Source organism: Crocuta crocuta, unplaced genomic scaffold (genome assembly GCF_008692635.1).
Source record: "Crocuta crocuta isolate KB4526 unplaced genomic scaffold, BGI_CrCroc_1.0 scaffold17, whole genome shotgun sequence".
Lineage (NCBI taxonomy): Eukaryota > Metazoa > Chordata > Mammalia > Carnivora > Hyaenidae > Crocuta > Crocuta crocuta.
The window spans coordinates 1,082,200-1,098,919 of record NW_027532041.1 but is presented as its reverse complement, the minus strand read 5'-3'; the positions used below and the strand labels follow the sequence as shown (position 1 = coordinate 1,098,919).

The window sequence follows — 16,720 nt, the reverse complement described above, 5'->3', positions numbered from 1 at the left end:
ATGAGTTGAAGAAAGAAAGAAAACTAAAAAGGAAAATTTTATACCTAGAAAAAAACAGGGGTAACTCACTCTATTACCTTGAAGCAGCTAGTGCCACATTTCCGTTGGGTCAGCACGTGAGGAAGGTCAGCCAAACGTCTGGTGGGAAGATCTCGTGTGGTGGCCACTTCTGTCTGTAGCTCAATCTCTCAGTGTTTCTGAACTGGAGACGGTCTGCTTAACTGGGAGTAAAGACCATCCCCACCTGGTAGATCCCCACCTGGTAGAAAGAGTTGCTGGAGACAGGAGCCACCTGAGGGAGCTCAGAAGAACAGTGAGAGGTGTCTGTGGGGCTCCATAGCCAATACTGATTGGGATTTATTTATGTTAGCACCTCCCAAATGGAGGTGCCCAGTGGATCTGGGTCAGACACCCTATATTTACTACAGGACATCTTTGCATACAGCCTCCTTTATGATTCTTAGAATGATGGCTGGTAAGGACTTCAGAGATTACCTCGTTCAAGGGGTATGGGAGGTGCTCAGCTGCCCTGAGAATTCCAGATCGAAGTTGTATGCAGAGCCAGGACCAGAATTCACTAAAAAGCAATCATTAATCCTGGAGCAATTACAAATTTCCCAGATTCCAAGGTCTGCTTTTTGTCCTGAGGATTTGCCCAGTGGTAGCTGTCATTCTCCTTTTGGCCAGAAGAGGGCAGACACTTGCCATTGATGGAGGTAGAGAGCAGGCTGATATTTTTTTTTAGGCTGGAATAACATCTCCCTAATAAGGTCATTCTGCTCTAATGAGAGTTGCAACTCAAAAGAAAATTCCTGATGCTTCTGCTACAAATATGCTACTCAAAAGACAGTGAGGTTCAGGGACTGAAAATCTCTTCTCAGTTCCAACTTAATCACTTTACCTCTCTGAGCCTCATTCTTTATTATCTACTATGTGACTATGAAGAGGTGATATTAGGAAGAAAATATGTAAATTATAAATTTCCTTATTACAAAACACACACGAATAAAGGGAGTTTAACAGCAATGGGATATGTGTGTATGTGTGTGTCTAAAGTAGAGCAAGAGCTGGACAAAGGAGAGCAGTCCAAGCTGTTGTGAGGGTTTTCCGGTCTTGGATGAATATATTTGTAATTTCTGTGGCAACTGAAACCAACCCGTGTTGCCCTTGGAAAGGACTTTACTACTTGCACTTACATTTCAAACGGTGCTTACTTTAAAACTTAAAGATGTGCTTTACCTATTGAATCTATATAAGAAAAGTGAAATATCACAGGGATACATGTAAAGTCCTACAATTAAGTTGAAAAATGTTGCTGAATACAAAAAAAGGTATTGGTGATACTCGTTTTTAAAATTCTAAGTATTTGAGTGGTTGCATGGTCACAAGAAGCAAAAAAAGATGTAGATATTTTTTAAAACCCTAGTGCCATTTTCTTAGGATGTCGGACCCCAGCAGAAGTATTATTGTCACACTAATCTGTGCCAGCTGGAGCAATTCTGCAGTCTGAGTATCACATTTTGGAATGGTGAGGAATTAGAATGCAGTTAACAGGCAAGTGGTCTTAAGGGAAGGGCCTCGAAACCATGTCTGCAGGAGGAGCTTTGGAACTGAGACATGAACCTGGAGAAGAGCAGCCCAGTGTGGGAGAGGACCTGTGGGAAGGAATTCAGTAAGAATAGGAGGGTCAAAAAGCCACAAAGGCAAGGCTGGTCTCAACACTTAAGGGCCTTCTCAACAAGGGAAGCTAAGTGCATTGCTACAGACAGGCAGCTCTGTACACTGGACAGTTCAAGGAGTGCCTAGAAGACCCTTCTGATGTCCAAAGAAAAGGCACTGCTGACATGGTCTTAGAAACCAAGTTATCTCTATACAACCAAATCAGTCATGTATCAAAGTATGACGGGTGAGAGCAAGCTTGCAGAAATCAGAATGGTTCTTGTAGCCCAAGCAGGACGAAAGGACCTTGAAATAAAGGGGACAGTGGTATGGTCCCATGAAAGTCAGGTTGCACCAGCAAGTTCAGCCAAATCAGGAGCACTAACATATCCTGAAAGGAACAAAGTTGGCTTGAATCAAGAAAAGACAGGGCTCCTAAAGAATTCATGTTTCCACAGCAAACTGAGATTAGGATTAGCCAAGGTATGTTCACTCACTCACCAACCCTCCCCGATTGAATTCCCACATAATGCTAGGCACTTTGGAGGGAGCTGTGTGTATTTTCTTGGACGCTCAGGGATGATCCCTCAGGTTTCTTGTGGTTGACATGTTATCCCTTTCTTCTGTTTCCTCTTTTAGCCGTTATGGTTACTGGACAGAAAGTATGTATACGCTACATTGTGAAAGATTGAATGGGAATTGTAGTTTATTGAGATTCCCCAATATGACCAGTCAGCCTCTCAGAGCTTGATCAATTTGAAAGAGTTGATCAGACATTGTTTCTAGAACTGCCAAGGTGTGCATGAAACCCAAGACCAATATTCCCTCTGAATTTCCTTCAACCTTTTCAAATGTACCTGCAAGGGGTGTGACTTCAGGGACTCCACCAGCTCTGGGAAATGCAGTGAGGGACTTGGACATCAGAACTGTTGCAGTGATTTATCTCCATTCCGAGAAAGGTTAAAAGTACCTGGAGGTCATGTAGGGAACCACTTATTTCATTAGTATGCACATTTTCTTCCCAGAAGGGGAAAATGTAGGAACACCTGGTAAAAACTCAGTGGGACTGAACCCATAAAGCTGATTGTTTTCTCTTTTAAACAGCAACTGTATTTTATTTGCTTGCTGAATATGTTGGTGAATTTTCTTATTTTTTAAAAGCAGATAATTGCGGAAGCTTATACTTCTTTTCTAGAATACTCTTCAAAGCCACCTGCAAAATTCAGGACAACTTGTAAAACTGGTATCCATGACCAAGAAATAATTTTTTTCTCTAGGTTGCTGGTCCTTAATAAAGGCTTCTCACCACTTGAAGACTTCCTTGAATTTCCCAATGATGGAAAATAGTTGTGTTCAATCTGCATTAAAAATTTTTTTTTAATGTTTATTTTTGAGAGAAAGAGAGACAGGATGCAAGCAGGGGAGGGGCAGAGAAAGAGGAATACACAGAATCTGAAGCAGGCTCCTTCCAGGTTCTGAGCCTGACTGACATGGGGCTCGACACCTCGAACCGTGAGATCATGACCTGAGCCAAAATTGGACGCTTACGGACTGAGCCACCCAGGCGCCCCCAAACTGCATTCTCGAAACTGAGATCTTTAGCAGAACTCCATTTCTCATTTCATGTTTGCAGAGGAAACAGAACACCCAGAGGGACAGGCTGCAGCCTCTCTCCTTTGGACTTCAAGTTTCTCCTCCAACACCCATCTGCTATTTCTCTCAGGATGAAAAGTAAACTTTCACTCTTTTGAGACTAACCCATGAACACCCTGGGTCCTTGATCCCAAATCTCTGCACTTCCTTGGGGCTTATGTTACCTCATCATCACCTTGACTTCATGGCTGGCTCTCTCACTCCTCAGGTTTACAAATTCAGTCCAGTTCTCTCCTCAGACTAAAAAAAGCAAGCCCTCCCTTTACTCTGGTTCCTCTTGGAGCAACAATCCTCCCTCTCTCCTTCCCCCAAATGACCACCCATTAATTCTGCTCCACCTCTAACCTCTGTCCTAACCACTCGAGAAGGTCACAGACATCCAAACCACCAAATCCAACAGGTGTCATTCCCTAGACGCTGTCACATGTCAGGATTTCTAACTTCTTCCCCCACGAATCTGGCTTTTTCTTTGGCTTCTTTGACAAGTTGCATTTTTCTGGGTAATCTACTTCATTTTCTGTCTTTCCCATTTTAACGAGGCTGTGCCTGGTTCACCACTCTTGCCAGTTACTTTCCCTGATGCGTTGATGCCATGCTCCAGCTGTACTTTGTTCTCAATGATGATGACCGCCAAGCCTCCTACCCCAAGTGGTCTGCTTTTTCTTTCATTCCCGATGGTTAGGTTGTCAATTCTTCTAGAAGATGGCTTTTAAAACATCCCAGGCAAATCCAAGCTCATCATCCTGCACATCGTGGCAGATCTTTTCTGAGTGTTTGTCCAGCTCAAAACGGATTCTCTGGAAACTGACCCCAATTCACAGGGTGAGCCGCTAGCAGCCTGACTTGACTTCCTGAACACAGTTAATTGGCAAACAGATAGGCACCTGACTGAGGCTGACCACTCACGTACTCCCTCCCAGTTTTTCCGTGAGACTGAAATTTAGACTAGTTGTGAAGGTACAGCTCTAGGGGGAAGGTCCATGAATTCCTGATGCTCAGGTCTCTTAGAGTTGTCCTAGTTACTAATCTTTCTGGTGAATTCCACTCTTTCATGGATCCGTGAGATACTTTAGGAAAGTGCTAGTAAAATCCTTCTTTTAGCTAAGGTTGCTAGAGTTGTCTTCTACTACTTATAGACCTTTACATAATAGACACACAGACACATCTCTAGGAATCTCTAATTTTGTCAAGGGCCCTACCATTCCCTTCCACAACAAGAGCTTGAGATTTGACTCTGCTCTTGATTCTCATAAGGCTCACATTTAGAACACTCAGACCATGTCAATTTTATCTCCAAGTAACTCCATGTCCTCTACTATCACCCTGGTTCTGGCCCTTGTGATCTCTTTGCTGGGCTCATCTCGGTTCTCAATGCTCTGGTGGTCATTCTGATCTTATCACTTTTCTGCCTAAAACCTTAGGGCAGGGCTACAGCGCTTACCATAGCACTAGAAACCCTTCCCATTGTGGCTCAAGGTGCATGGGGCTCATCTGCTATTTCCCCTCCTTCCATGGGCCAGCCAAGCCTGAGGACCAGCCTGATCCAAACATTCTCTGTTCTTTCTTCACATCCTCTATGATTTTGGTACTGTTGTTCCCGCTGCCCTTTGGCCTTGGTATAATCTTACTCCTTCAAGGCCTATTTCAGTCCTCTCCTATGTCCTTAGAAGAAACTCTCCCTCCATCCTTTGGGAGAGGAGACCACTAGTCATGTTTTAGGTTTATCTTCCCTTGCAGACCATTAGGCACAGGTTATGCTGAATTTCTGGCACCACAGTGGACAGTGAATGCATTGGATCATACACCATCACATGTTGACTAGGACAGGAAAAGGCCTGGGAGAAGAGCCAAAGCATTTCTTTCCACTGTGGCTTAACATGACTTTAGCCAAAATCAGGGAGAAGGAATGATGGGAGCTGCTGAGTGGGTACACTGCATGGACTGTGCCCCAGACCTGCAGGCGTGTGTGTCTGAAAAATACAAAATTGCTTTTAGATTTCAGGAAGAACACATTTCTATGGCTTCGAGTTTAAGAGACATTTCCATATAGTTTAACTCATTTAATTGGCACTGCAAGTCCATGAAGCAGTTAAAGTTTATGAGTGGCAGCTTGTAGGTGAGGGGACAGCGAGGTCAGGTGGCTACAACAGGTCATATTGTTAATGAGAGACCTTTGACAGGAAACTGAGCCTTCTAACGTCAGACCCAGTATCCTTTCTCTCTGCTGTACCATGTTGTCTCTTCAAAGGCAGGGTTAAAATACAATGAAACAGGCTACTGGGGAAGTGGGAATAAGGTGGTGGGGGCAGCTGTGTGCTTGTACATCCTATAACTTCCCTTCCCCACCCCTGTGGCCACTCATTGTGGCTGGGGCGGGGGTGGTGGTTAACCACCCAGCACAGAAAATATTACCGTTTCCAGAAATAGATACCATCCCCAAGCACTCTGATTTGGTGGCAAAATATTTTAATTTTTCATAAGGCTGTTTCCCCACCCTCTCCCTACCCCACAGACTCAGCAAGGAAAAGAATCTGGGGGCGCGTGTGCTGGAAGGGCAGGACGGCGGCGTGTGCATATACATATGTGCGTACACGTACAGGTTTATTGAAATGATCGGATCTACACTGTTGGAGGCTGTTGGAAGCATCTTATCAAAAGAAAACACATTTTAAGCAAGGGGTTAAAAAAGCTTTTCAGACCCAAAGGCCATTTAATACAGTAAATCCTACTTGGGTAGTTTAGCAAACATTTTTTTTTTTAAACCCACATCCAACAGACTGGTTAGTATTGGATATACAGATTTGGTTTCAAAGCTGAAATGCCCCTGGCGTAACAGACCTTCTCATGAGATTCGGTTATTTTATATTATGCCATAAAAAATAGGGACACATATCTATCGACAACTTAAATATTAACTCAATAGGCTACTTGGTGATATAAATAGAAAAACAAAACACCACAAGTGGTCACAGACTAGGATTGAGAAGACTATGACGTCAGCCTATCCTGGGCTGCAAAAAATGTTAAAATCTATCCTAGAATCTAAAACAGGAAAAAGAGTCAAATAATTCCACTCCATATAGACCCCATCTGGCCCAAACCATCCCCCAAGGAGAACACCCCCAACACATGAGGTTTACTAACCACCTGCTACAGATGTTACTATGTCACTAATTAACAATGATCACAGAAAATGTGTCATATCAGAGGTTTTGTTATTATACACAACGCATTAGTGGCCGCAGGAGGAATCTTACTCCGAGAGCTACAGTCAGAAGGCAAACTGACAAATGTCCATGCCGCAGGTCCAAGAAACCCCAGCTAAGAGCCTCGAGCATTCGAGCATTCCTTTGCACCCGGGTGCCGCAGCCTCTTACTCCTGGGCCTCCTTGCGGGTCAACTTGTAGATCTCGGTGGGTCCGTCCACGTGAGTGATGGTGGTGGTGAGCTGGAGTTCTTCCCCACTGTGGACACCCAAATCACCTGAAACAGGGTTTTGATGTTAGATTTGTTCAGGGAAGAAGAAAGCTGGGATTTGCCTCAGTACCAACTGCCCCAACCCCAGGCCCCTTTCACCTACTGAGCTTACAGAGACACCCAGGGCACACATGCGCAGGGCTAACTCCCAACCTTTTTACTCAGACTCTGCAGTACTTTCATAGCATTTCTGTCTCCCAGAGAAGAGGTATTAATGACAGATGAGTCAGCACAATGCTTGTATCATTTGTAGTAATTATTAACATTTAATGAGAGCTTACTTTGTACCTGACGCTATTCACAATGTTTTATATGTAATCATATTTAATTCTCACAAGAGCCACCCCAGGTGAGCACGCTGATCATGCATGGTAGCTTTACAGACGAGGAAACAGGGAGGGAAGTAAGGTAACTGCCCCAGGTAGAGGCGCAGACACATGACAGAGCCGGGAACTAGGCCAGGGAAGGAAAGTCTGACTCCAAGCCCTGTGCTGTGGCTAAGCCAGCACCACACGCCTCCCCAGCGATGGGGAGGGACGCACGTCCCCACTCGATGTGAGTAATTTCCAAAGCAGCTACGCCACATGAAGGGGAACAAGACCTGCCTATATTTACCAACAGATTGGGCAGGGGATTGCATGTAACACATTTAGAAACATTTTAGAGTTTTCTGCTCCAGGAAAAAAAGTACAAGAAATGCGTTCTGAGTTTTGGGCTGCCCCCAGGATTCTGTACACAGCGCCAGTGTTCTGGGGGGCCATCGTCAGTGACAGAGGTGTGTGCCTCTGCTAAAATGAATAATGTAGTCTTTTCTCCACTAGCAAGAAATAAATAAGCTTCTGTAAATTAAAGCGTTTTCCTACCAGCCATGACACAAAGTAAATGAATGCATAACTGGCAAAGGGAAAATGGAAAACATCAGGGCCCAACTGTTCTCAGACTTGTCTGTGTGGGGTGCACACGGATTTCTGTATTTGCAGAAAGGGGTGCTGGTTATGTTTGTGAGTTTTAAATTTATACCATGTACACATAATTTCGTATTTTCTGGAACTAACATGTTTCCTAATTCAAAGTGCGGAATTTAGTAAGTGAGTGCTGTTTTCAATTGGGATTGAAACTTAGAAGCAGGCTTTGGCCCTATGCTTTCAACTGATCTCTTATCACTAGTCTAAGATTAATTGTAGGGCATCAAAGAATCTCACGGGCTCGGAACCCCAAGAGTCTCCCCACATACTGGTCCCACAGGCTGCTTGGCTGGTGCCCTTCACACGTGCCACGGCTATTATTGCAGACCCACTTCTCAGCAGGGCTAAGTCAGTCTCATTATGAAATGCTGGTCTGCAACTCTCTACCTAAGAGACTCCCTACTTTCAGCAGCAGTCCTATCTAAGCTGGCGCAGAGGACAGCTAATGGTTATTGGGGGTTACTGAGGCAAGGGTCCAATCCACAGGACTAGGGGAAGAACAAGTAATAAAGGGGGTATCGGCCTGGCCTCCAGCAGGTCCAGCTTCATCGTCCTTTGGGCGAGGGCACAGACCAGCTGGGTCAAAGGCTGCAGACGCTTTACACAAGACCCCCTGGGGTCATGCTGAACCGTGCCTTGTACAACAAGTAAATTTTCCCAGGTCACTAGCTTGCATTCTCACTGCTGCAACTTAGCCCACTCCTCAGTCTAGCACAATGCTGAGGCCTCAAATTTCTTGTTCAAAACTAATTCTTGATTTGCACATCTGGGTGAGCCATCAAAACTTCAAAGCCACTGTCAGGATCTGCATGTGGGTGTGAGTCATCAAAATTTCAAAGAGAGTCCCGCCCACCCCAGTAAATCCATTAGCATCTCCAAGTGTTTACCTAAAGACTCTCTTTCACTGAAGACTTAAAAAATAGACACTAGAATGTAATTCTACCCAGGTTTTGAACCCCAAAGGGTAATTCTTTAAGCTTAAAATGTGATTCTAATTAGCATGTTCTAAAAAATGTATATGATTCTACAGATCACTTGAGCCGAAATTACTTTGGCTTCTTTATTTTAATGAGTACCCATATTATAGTATTTATCATGTACCTGACACTATTCTAAACACTTTACAAATACTAATGTATTTAATTCTCATACCAGTCCTTTGACAGAAATACTACTGTCATCATTCTCATTCTACTGATGAAAAAACTGAGGCACAGAGAGGTTAAGTAACTTGCCCAAGGGCCAGGTTAGTTAATCATGTGGGATTCAAACCGGAGCAGTAAGGCTCTGGAATCCAGGCTCTCAACCTTTAGGCTATGTTGATTCTTCTGTAAATATTCTAGTGTCCAGCAGCTAATGAATCTGCCAGCAAAGCAGGAGTCCACATGCAATGCATTATGGTCATAAATATGTACATGCACTAATCTGGATGAATCGTTCAGCATATTAATTTTGCTTTTGCATTTGATGAACAAGAATGTATAGCACACAATATCAGTGCACGGATAGTAGAGAGCGCTATTATTTATGAGTATTTATCCTATGCACGATTAGGGGCTCAGCATGACCTGTATTTTTTTCTAAGACAGGAAGACACTGAGGCTCAAACAGGCAATTAGAGAAATTATTCTCTCATGTGGCCCAGTTTGCTCCTGGTAGAGCTGGGATGGGGACCCAGCCATGGGTGTCTGGCTAGCAAACTCTATGATCCATGTGTGCTTTTATTGTACCCTTAGGGGGTGAATGTGGGCACTAACATTGCAGGAGTGGGGATCCCTCCATCCCCTCCAAATTCCATCAACTCCTATTTCTGCCAAGGTCTTGCTCCATCTGTTACTCTCTTTCTTTCTTGGCTCCTGCTACTCAGTGCACAAACATGTGCAGAGTCTCTTCCCATCTAAGACCAAAAAAAACAAAAACAAAAACAAAAAAACACCCTTTCTGAAAATGTAGTAGGTTTCTTACTTAGTGGGAAGGAGCAGAATAAAAGGGAACAAAATATATTAAGGAAGGTAAAGCAAAGAATTCTTCAGTTTGCCGTAGTCTCTTTCCCTGGTTTTGGTGTCAGCTCCTCTCAGCTAATTAACAAGGAGATGGAGGCTTGTTTCTGTCTAACCGTTGCAAAATGAGACCAATCTCTGGGATCGGATTTAATCACCAAGGACTATCAATGGATCCATATTTATGATGTTGCACCCAAAGGTGTGTAGCTGCCTGCTGCTGGATTCTAACTGGCTGGAATGCATCACAGGGCCACAGAACGCTATAGAAACCGCACTATAACCAGACGACAATAACCACAGCTCCCTAAGACTGGCAGCAACTTAATGCCCATCCCATGTGTATCTGTGGCTACTTTAGTATAAAAGGAAGAAAAACTGCTATGATAATTCCAAGATTGTTTCACAGAATCTGGGGTCCATCAGTCTCAGAATATGAATGGGGCTACCTAATTCTGGCCTCACTACCACAACTAAGGCAAAAGAACACCCCATTACCCAGATCTAGAAGCCAGAAAGCTCCCATATCATGGGTTTATATTTCTTTATGTCGTACTCAACATATACTGGAGCCAGGATTCCAAACAACCTATGTCTACCTCCAAACCTTATGTTCTTTCTGTAACACTCTTGACTTCATTCTTTCTTGTGGAATTGTCTCTAGTTCCATACCTACCAACTTCCTATTCTTCAACGCTAAGCTCAAACAATACTCTCTATAATAAAGTCCAGCCTGGTTCATAGCAGAAGGAGAAAAACAAGGAGAGGATAGTATTTGTAAAGCTAAATTATGTCCATGCAAAGGACTATTGTTTACTCTATGGTTATGTCCTTCCTACATTTTGGGTGTTAATAATAAAGTGGATGGTAGGTTTTTTTAAATCTTAAAACAAAAACAAAAACGTTTCAAAGAATGTAAATAACCAGTGCAGTATCTGATATGTAGTAGGTGCTCATTAAAATACCCACAAAGACTCTCCTGGTATAGGCCAGTCCAGATGCTCCCTATGCCACTCTGTATGGCTGGGCTAGCCCAGCACCGCAGCACTCATGTTCCCCACTGGGGCTTAGGGGCAAACCCTGAACCGGAAAATAGGTGTGCCTTGGCATGGCTTGGCTTTAGTGACCCCTTTCAGGGGACAGGGCATGTTGGCCTTGATGGGCCAGGGTTCAAGAACCCTGGGACTCAGCCATCTCTCAATCGCTTTCAACCAGTGAGGTGGTTTATAGCAGTTTAGGATGACCCATTCCCCAGCCACCTCCAAAGTACCTCCAGAAACTGAGTTCTGGGCAACTTCAAGAGGGGGGACACGATAAAACCTAGAAGTTGTAAGTAAAATCTTAATGTTATGGGCTGAATTATAACCCCTGAAAACTTATGTGTTGAAGTCTGAATTCCCAGTACCTCAGAATGTGACTATATTGGGGCCTGGGGTCTTTAAAGAGGTAATTAAGTTAAAACGACCTTTTAAGAGGTCACTGGGGTGGGCTCTAATCCAATATGAACTACGTCCTTCTAAGAAAAGGAGATGAGGGCACATATACACAAAGAGCAAAGACGACTATGTTAAGGCACAGAGAGAAGATGGCCATCTCCAAGACAAGGAAAGAAACTGCAGAAGAAGTCAATCCTGGGGACACCTTGCTCTTGGACTTCTAGCCTTCAGAACTGTAAAAAAATAAGTAAATCTCTATTCTTTAAGCCTCCCAATCTGTAGTATTTGTAACAGCAGCCTTGCCAAACTGATACATTTAGGAAGCAGAAAGTTACTCCCAAAAAGGTGACTGAGGTATCTCCTATCATAGTGGGGTGATGGTCATTCTATGACCCGGAAAAAATGGTCTACTTTGCCTGGGAAAGGAGAGATCAGGTCATTGGGAGGAGAGCAGCCTTGGAAGAAGCAGGAGACAGAAAGTGCCCAACTACATATAACAGAGCAAGAGGTGCTAGGCTGGTGATGGCTTGTCACCTGCTTTCCATCTTCATTAGGAAATGGGAAAAGTATATTGAGAGCCGCTTCCGAGTCTGAGCCCAGCCCTGGTGGGAAGACCAGCCACTTCCATCACTGCTCACAGACACTGAGAAGCCAGGCTAGCCATGGGTGGGTCATCTAATGTGCAACCAAGGGGAAGGCCTCAATAAAAGGCAGCCACTGTCAAAGCCTCATGACTCAAACCAAACATTTACTGAGGCAACAAAAGCCAAAGCCACCTTTTCTGTGAAACAAGCAGCAGGAGACCTTAGAAGCCTCTGGCAGTAAAACTGATGCAGTGTAGTAGCGAGCTACCATGACATGGGACCCGGGGCCGCTGCCGTGGCTCCCAGCAGAATGAGTGTGTCACACAGAAGACATTTAGTGTGAATAGAAATAGAAAGGAACCAGCTGGCAATTAGAGTGTCTCCTGTTCCCTTCGTCATAGTCATCCAGTCAGGAATTCCGTTTCTCAGTTTTTTCTAAAACCTTCTGACAAGAGTTCTATAGACAAAAGAACACAAAAATGAAAGCTATTACTAAGAATCACCTGACTTTATAAGCAGCTCCAACTTTTTCCCCCCCACATGAACCGGTGGCTGAGGGGATTTGGGCAGTGTGTCGTGTGTGCAGGACACCGATGTTGAACCCCTGAGAGATGCTGCCTTCGTTCTAGCCTAAGGTTAACATCAGCCTGCTAAGATCCGTTCCCGCCTGGGAAGACATCCAGAATGATTCACAAGTTGCTTATGGAAACAGGTAAAAAGAACAACTTTAATGAAAAGGGAGCAGGAGCAGGACAGAAAATGTGAATGGTCCTTAAAAGAAAGAGTTCTAAAATATTTTTGCTAAATTAAAAAATATTATACACATTTGTATATGTGTGTATACATATATGTACACATCCACATACAATGTTTACATAGAAACATATATACATAGACACAGAGTCACATATATAGGTACATATATAAAATTGGCCCATGTAAACATGTTGGCACGAGCAGCTATGGTAAATCAACCAACAAGACTGAACCCATAGCTCCACATCCTCACAGCACCCATCGGTGCTAAAAACATGAGGGCATTCTGGCCTGGAGCCGCTCCGCCACACCCCGCGTTTCAGGAGGCAGTCAAGGAAGCCTGGTCTCTCAGATGAGGCTATTAGCTCCCTGAGAGCAGGGACTGTGTCTTAGTCACTCCTTTGGGCTTCATGTCACTCCATCTTATCAAACCAGCACAGTGTTAAGTACTGAAGCACTGAGTGGTTCATCTCTAAGGGTCGCTATCTGATGCACACAATAAAAGAGAAAAAATATATATATAAGGGAAAAAAATGCTCTTTGGAAACTGACCTTTTCTAGATCCAGCCATCTGCTTTGTTTCTCCCAGTCCATTCCTTGACCAAAAGGGAGAAGCAAAGTCTATGCTCTCTGCTTTCATGTCCTCCCTACCCACTCCCTCCTGACACTTCTTGGCATCTCTCTCCACATCCAAACAAAACAACCCCTCTCAATGTTCTTTCTGTTTCCTTATCCCCTTTAGCTGCATCAGAAACTGCCTGACAAGTTCCTGGAAAGGAGCTTTTTCCAGAGGTCCATCCAGGATCCGTCTCACGAAGGCAAAAAGCACCGTAAACCTGGGATTCATTCTCCATAGCAAAAGATCTGAATTCTTGGCTCCAGACCTTAAATGCAAGGTGGTGGGGGTGTGGGGGAGCCCAAGCCAACTTAAAAATAAAAACTTTCCACGAGAAAGGAAGAGGAGCATGGGAAGGCTGGGGGAGGAGAAGGGATGTCATCCAGAGACCCAGAGAATTTTAAAATCCAGGAGTTCATTTTCTAGGTTTCTAAGTAATATTCCAAACTAGCTCTTTCCAAGGAGCTTCAAAATTTTGGCAAACGCTCCACAGTTCCTAGGAGACATTGCGTGGTCTGGTGGCAGAAGACGAGATGAAAATGAAAGTGGGTAGAGAAGGAAAATGATCAGAGAACCCAACATGGAAGAGTCCCTTCCAAATGCACAAAGTCATGGTGCCACGTGGGAAGGGAAGGGTACAACAAACTGTCAGGATGTGCTCATGGGCTGCTGTGAAGTCACAGCTGATCATGTCACCATCACAGAACTGCTCAATTGTGTGACATATGTTTATGATCAGAACAGGGTCCCAGAAGAGTCAGCCCACGTAACTGCTTGAAGAATGTCTTTCAACATGGGCCTATCGGCATTTTAGGCAGGGTAATTCTCTAGTACAAGGGACTGTTTTGCTCATCACGGGACACTTAGCATCCCTAGAATCTGGCCACTAAATGCTAGTGGTACATCCGAGCCATAGTGACAATCCAGAAAAAAAAAATCTAAACAAAACCATGAATACTTCTGAAAACCAGTTGGCAAGGGTTTTGGGGGATCTGACCACCTGCTGAGAACTAGCTTTTGAGCTTTCTCTGAAATTACAGGTCAAGCTGCCTTCAAACAAAACAAAACTCTGATGGGGAACAGATCAAGTGCTATTCTCAACTGCAAGGTTTCAAACCTCAGGGGGTGGCTGTTGTGCAGAGTAAGAAGTCCTAACAGGAGCTGCCTGACATCTGGCTTGCACATCAAGCATCTGGTCCAATAACATGGCGGGCAGTCACCCCACCACTGCAGTCTGGGCCACCACTCCGGCCTCTCATGTGCCTCAAAGTGCTGCGACGGGAAAATTCTCACCAGCGTTTGGAAACCCCTAACCTATGACAGAATCACCCTCTGGGCTGCCATTTTAGGACAGGAGGTGCTCTTCTGCCCATTCTCTGTGAACGGGAAGAAAAAACCACAGAATTTTATGATTCCAAAAGACTTAAAGAGATCACTTACAGTTGGAAGAAGCGGTTACACAGAGAGGTTAAGCAGCCTGCCACTGGTCACATAGCAAAAACAACCAGAATAGTTTACATAAAGTGGCCTAGCACACGATCAGTATTCAAAAACTACCACCCATTAGTTGTATCATTCCAACTTCTCAGGAAGTCTAGCGACTGTATATGTGGTATTTCCTTGGAAGACAGGAACTTCACCTTGTGGGTTCCTGCTTAATACTCTCAAGTCACAGACACGTACATGTGATTTCTGTCAAAGTCCAACAGGGTGACCAGGAAATGAAATCAAGATTCTTATTCACAAGCCCAGAATCCCTTCCTGCTGGTGTTATGAAGGTCTACTGTTTGAGAGGCTATGTGCCCCCACTTCCCATACTGAGTGTGACCCAGCCGAGGAGTAGGGAGGCGTCAGGCCTGAAGGATGCTCTTGCACAGAAGTGGCAGGTATAGTACTGGAGGCAGATGGTGGTTGAGACTAGTCACTATCCCAACCCTCAACACAGATGCCCTTCACTTCCCACATCATCTGTCATGTCATCACCCCCTCCTTTTACCCCAACTCTCAAGATCATTGGCCCATCTGTGAAATATGAAAGCTAATCTAGAACTCTTATTTTTAAAGCATTAATTTAATCAATACTTTCAAAGCATACCTTAAGAACCTGTCCTTGGCTCTTAAGGAATTAACAAGCCAGCAGGAAAGGGAAGGCACAGGCAAACTCATCTACTACATTTATGCAGTGTCCTGTGAAATGTGTAATCATGTTCCCTCAGTCTGTTCGAACACTCAGAACACTTGTTCCAAACAAATATAGTGCCTGGAAAAAAAGGGTCCAGGGCCAAATGGTTTAATAATTTGGAGGGGCATCTGGGTGGCTTAGTCTGTTAAGCATCCAACTCTTGATCTGGGCTCAGGTCATGATCTCGTGGTTTGTGAATTCAAGCTCCACACTGGGCTCTGACAGCGCAGAACCTGCTTGAGATTCTCTCTCTCCCTCTCTCTCTGCCCCTCACCCACTGGTTCTCTCTCATTTTCTCTCTATCAAAATAAACTTTATAAAAAATAATCTGGGGAAACACTATTATTACTACTCATTTAAAAAGACCTTTAGTAAAAATTACTGTACTAAAGGCATTAAGACGTGTTGAAGTAAAAACCTCATTAATGCTGATTAAAACCCCAATGATTCTCAAATTGCTTGACTACTACAACCTATCAATATCCTATGGCAGCAATATTCTGTTGAACACAGTTTGCTCATCTGCAACTGGGGTGATAAGGAACAGGTTTCAAGAAAAAGGAACATTTAGAATGAGCCCAAAAGATGGGTAGGGTTTTATTAGGCCCAAATGGACATAGGATATGAATCCATTCATTCAGCACACACATGATACGCACTTCCTATGAGCAAGGCCCACCTGTGGTGCCACAGCAGACACGCAGACCTTCAAGCCCTGATCTCTACTCCAAGACAGTGAAGGGCACTGACTCTGATTTGAGAAAGAACACCTTATGTTTGAGGAGTAGCAAGTAAATGGCTCGGGTAAAGCAGGTGTGAAAAAGAGAAGGAAGAATAAGGGTGGAGCCAAACAGCATAGGCCGAAGTATTCAAAGGAAAAGAAGCCATCAGATCTGTTGCTTACTAGGTTACCTATTCCAAGTTAAGAGCACAGCCTAGGCAGGGACAGTCATTTCCCTATGGCTGGGAGAGAAACCCCAGGCAAGCCCTTCCTTTCTCTGGGCCTCAGTTTCATCACCTACAAAATAATCAGACGGGCTAAGTTCCCTAAGGTTCCTTGTAGCACCAACTGCCCTTAGGAAGAAGGCCTTGGGGACAGGTAAATAGCTATTGGTCTGGATGCAGGGCAAAAAACAGCCTTGTAGAATGAAGAGGAGAAAAAAATAAAGCCAGTTCAATCTTCAACTCTCAGCACCTAGTTCCATTCTACCTGATACCTTAAGATCCTTCCTCTCAAACCAAAAGAATAAATATAGCATAATCTCCAATAGTCAATTTTGCTCAAAAAATTGAGGAAAGCAAATTTAAGTTTTATACTAAAACTGGCACATATTTCAGGCTAGAATGCAATATTCTCGATGTTTAAAGATTAAAAAAGTAGAAGACAGGGCA

At 44.0% G+C, this 16,720-nt stretch overlaps 1 protein-coding gene across 1 annotated transcript in view; it reads right to left on the bottom strand.

Annotated features, from left to right (window-relative positions):
* Positions 1–5,896: 5,896 nt before the first annotated feature.
* The window catches only part of WLS (Wnt ligand secretion mediator), a 101,365-nt gene continuing 90,541 nt past the window's right edge, over positions 5,897–16,720 (bottom strand). Inside the window, exon 12 of the mRNA XM_077776382.1 lies at positions 5,897–6,795. Within this exon, the coding sequence (XP_077632508.1) occupies positions 6,686–6,795 (110 nt within the window). The 3' untranslated portion in view covers positions 5,897–6,685. The remainder of the gene's footprint in view (positions 6,796–16,720) is intronic.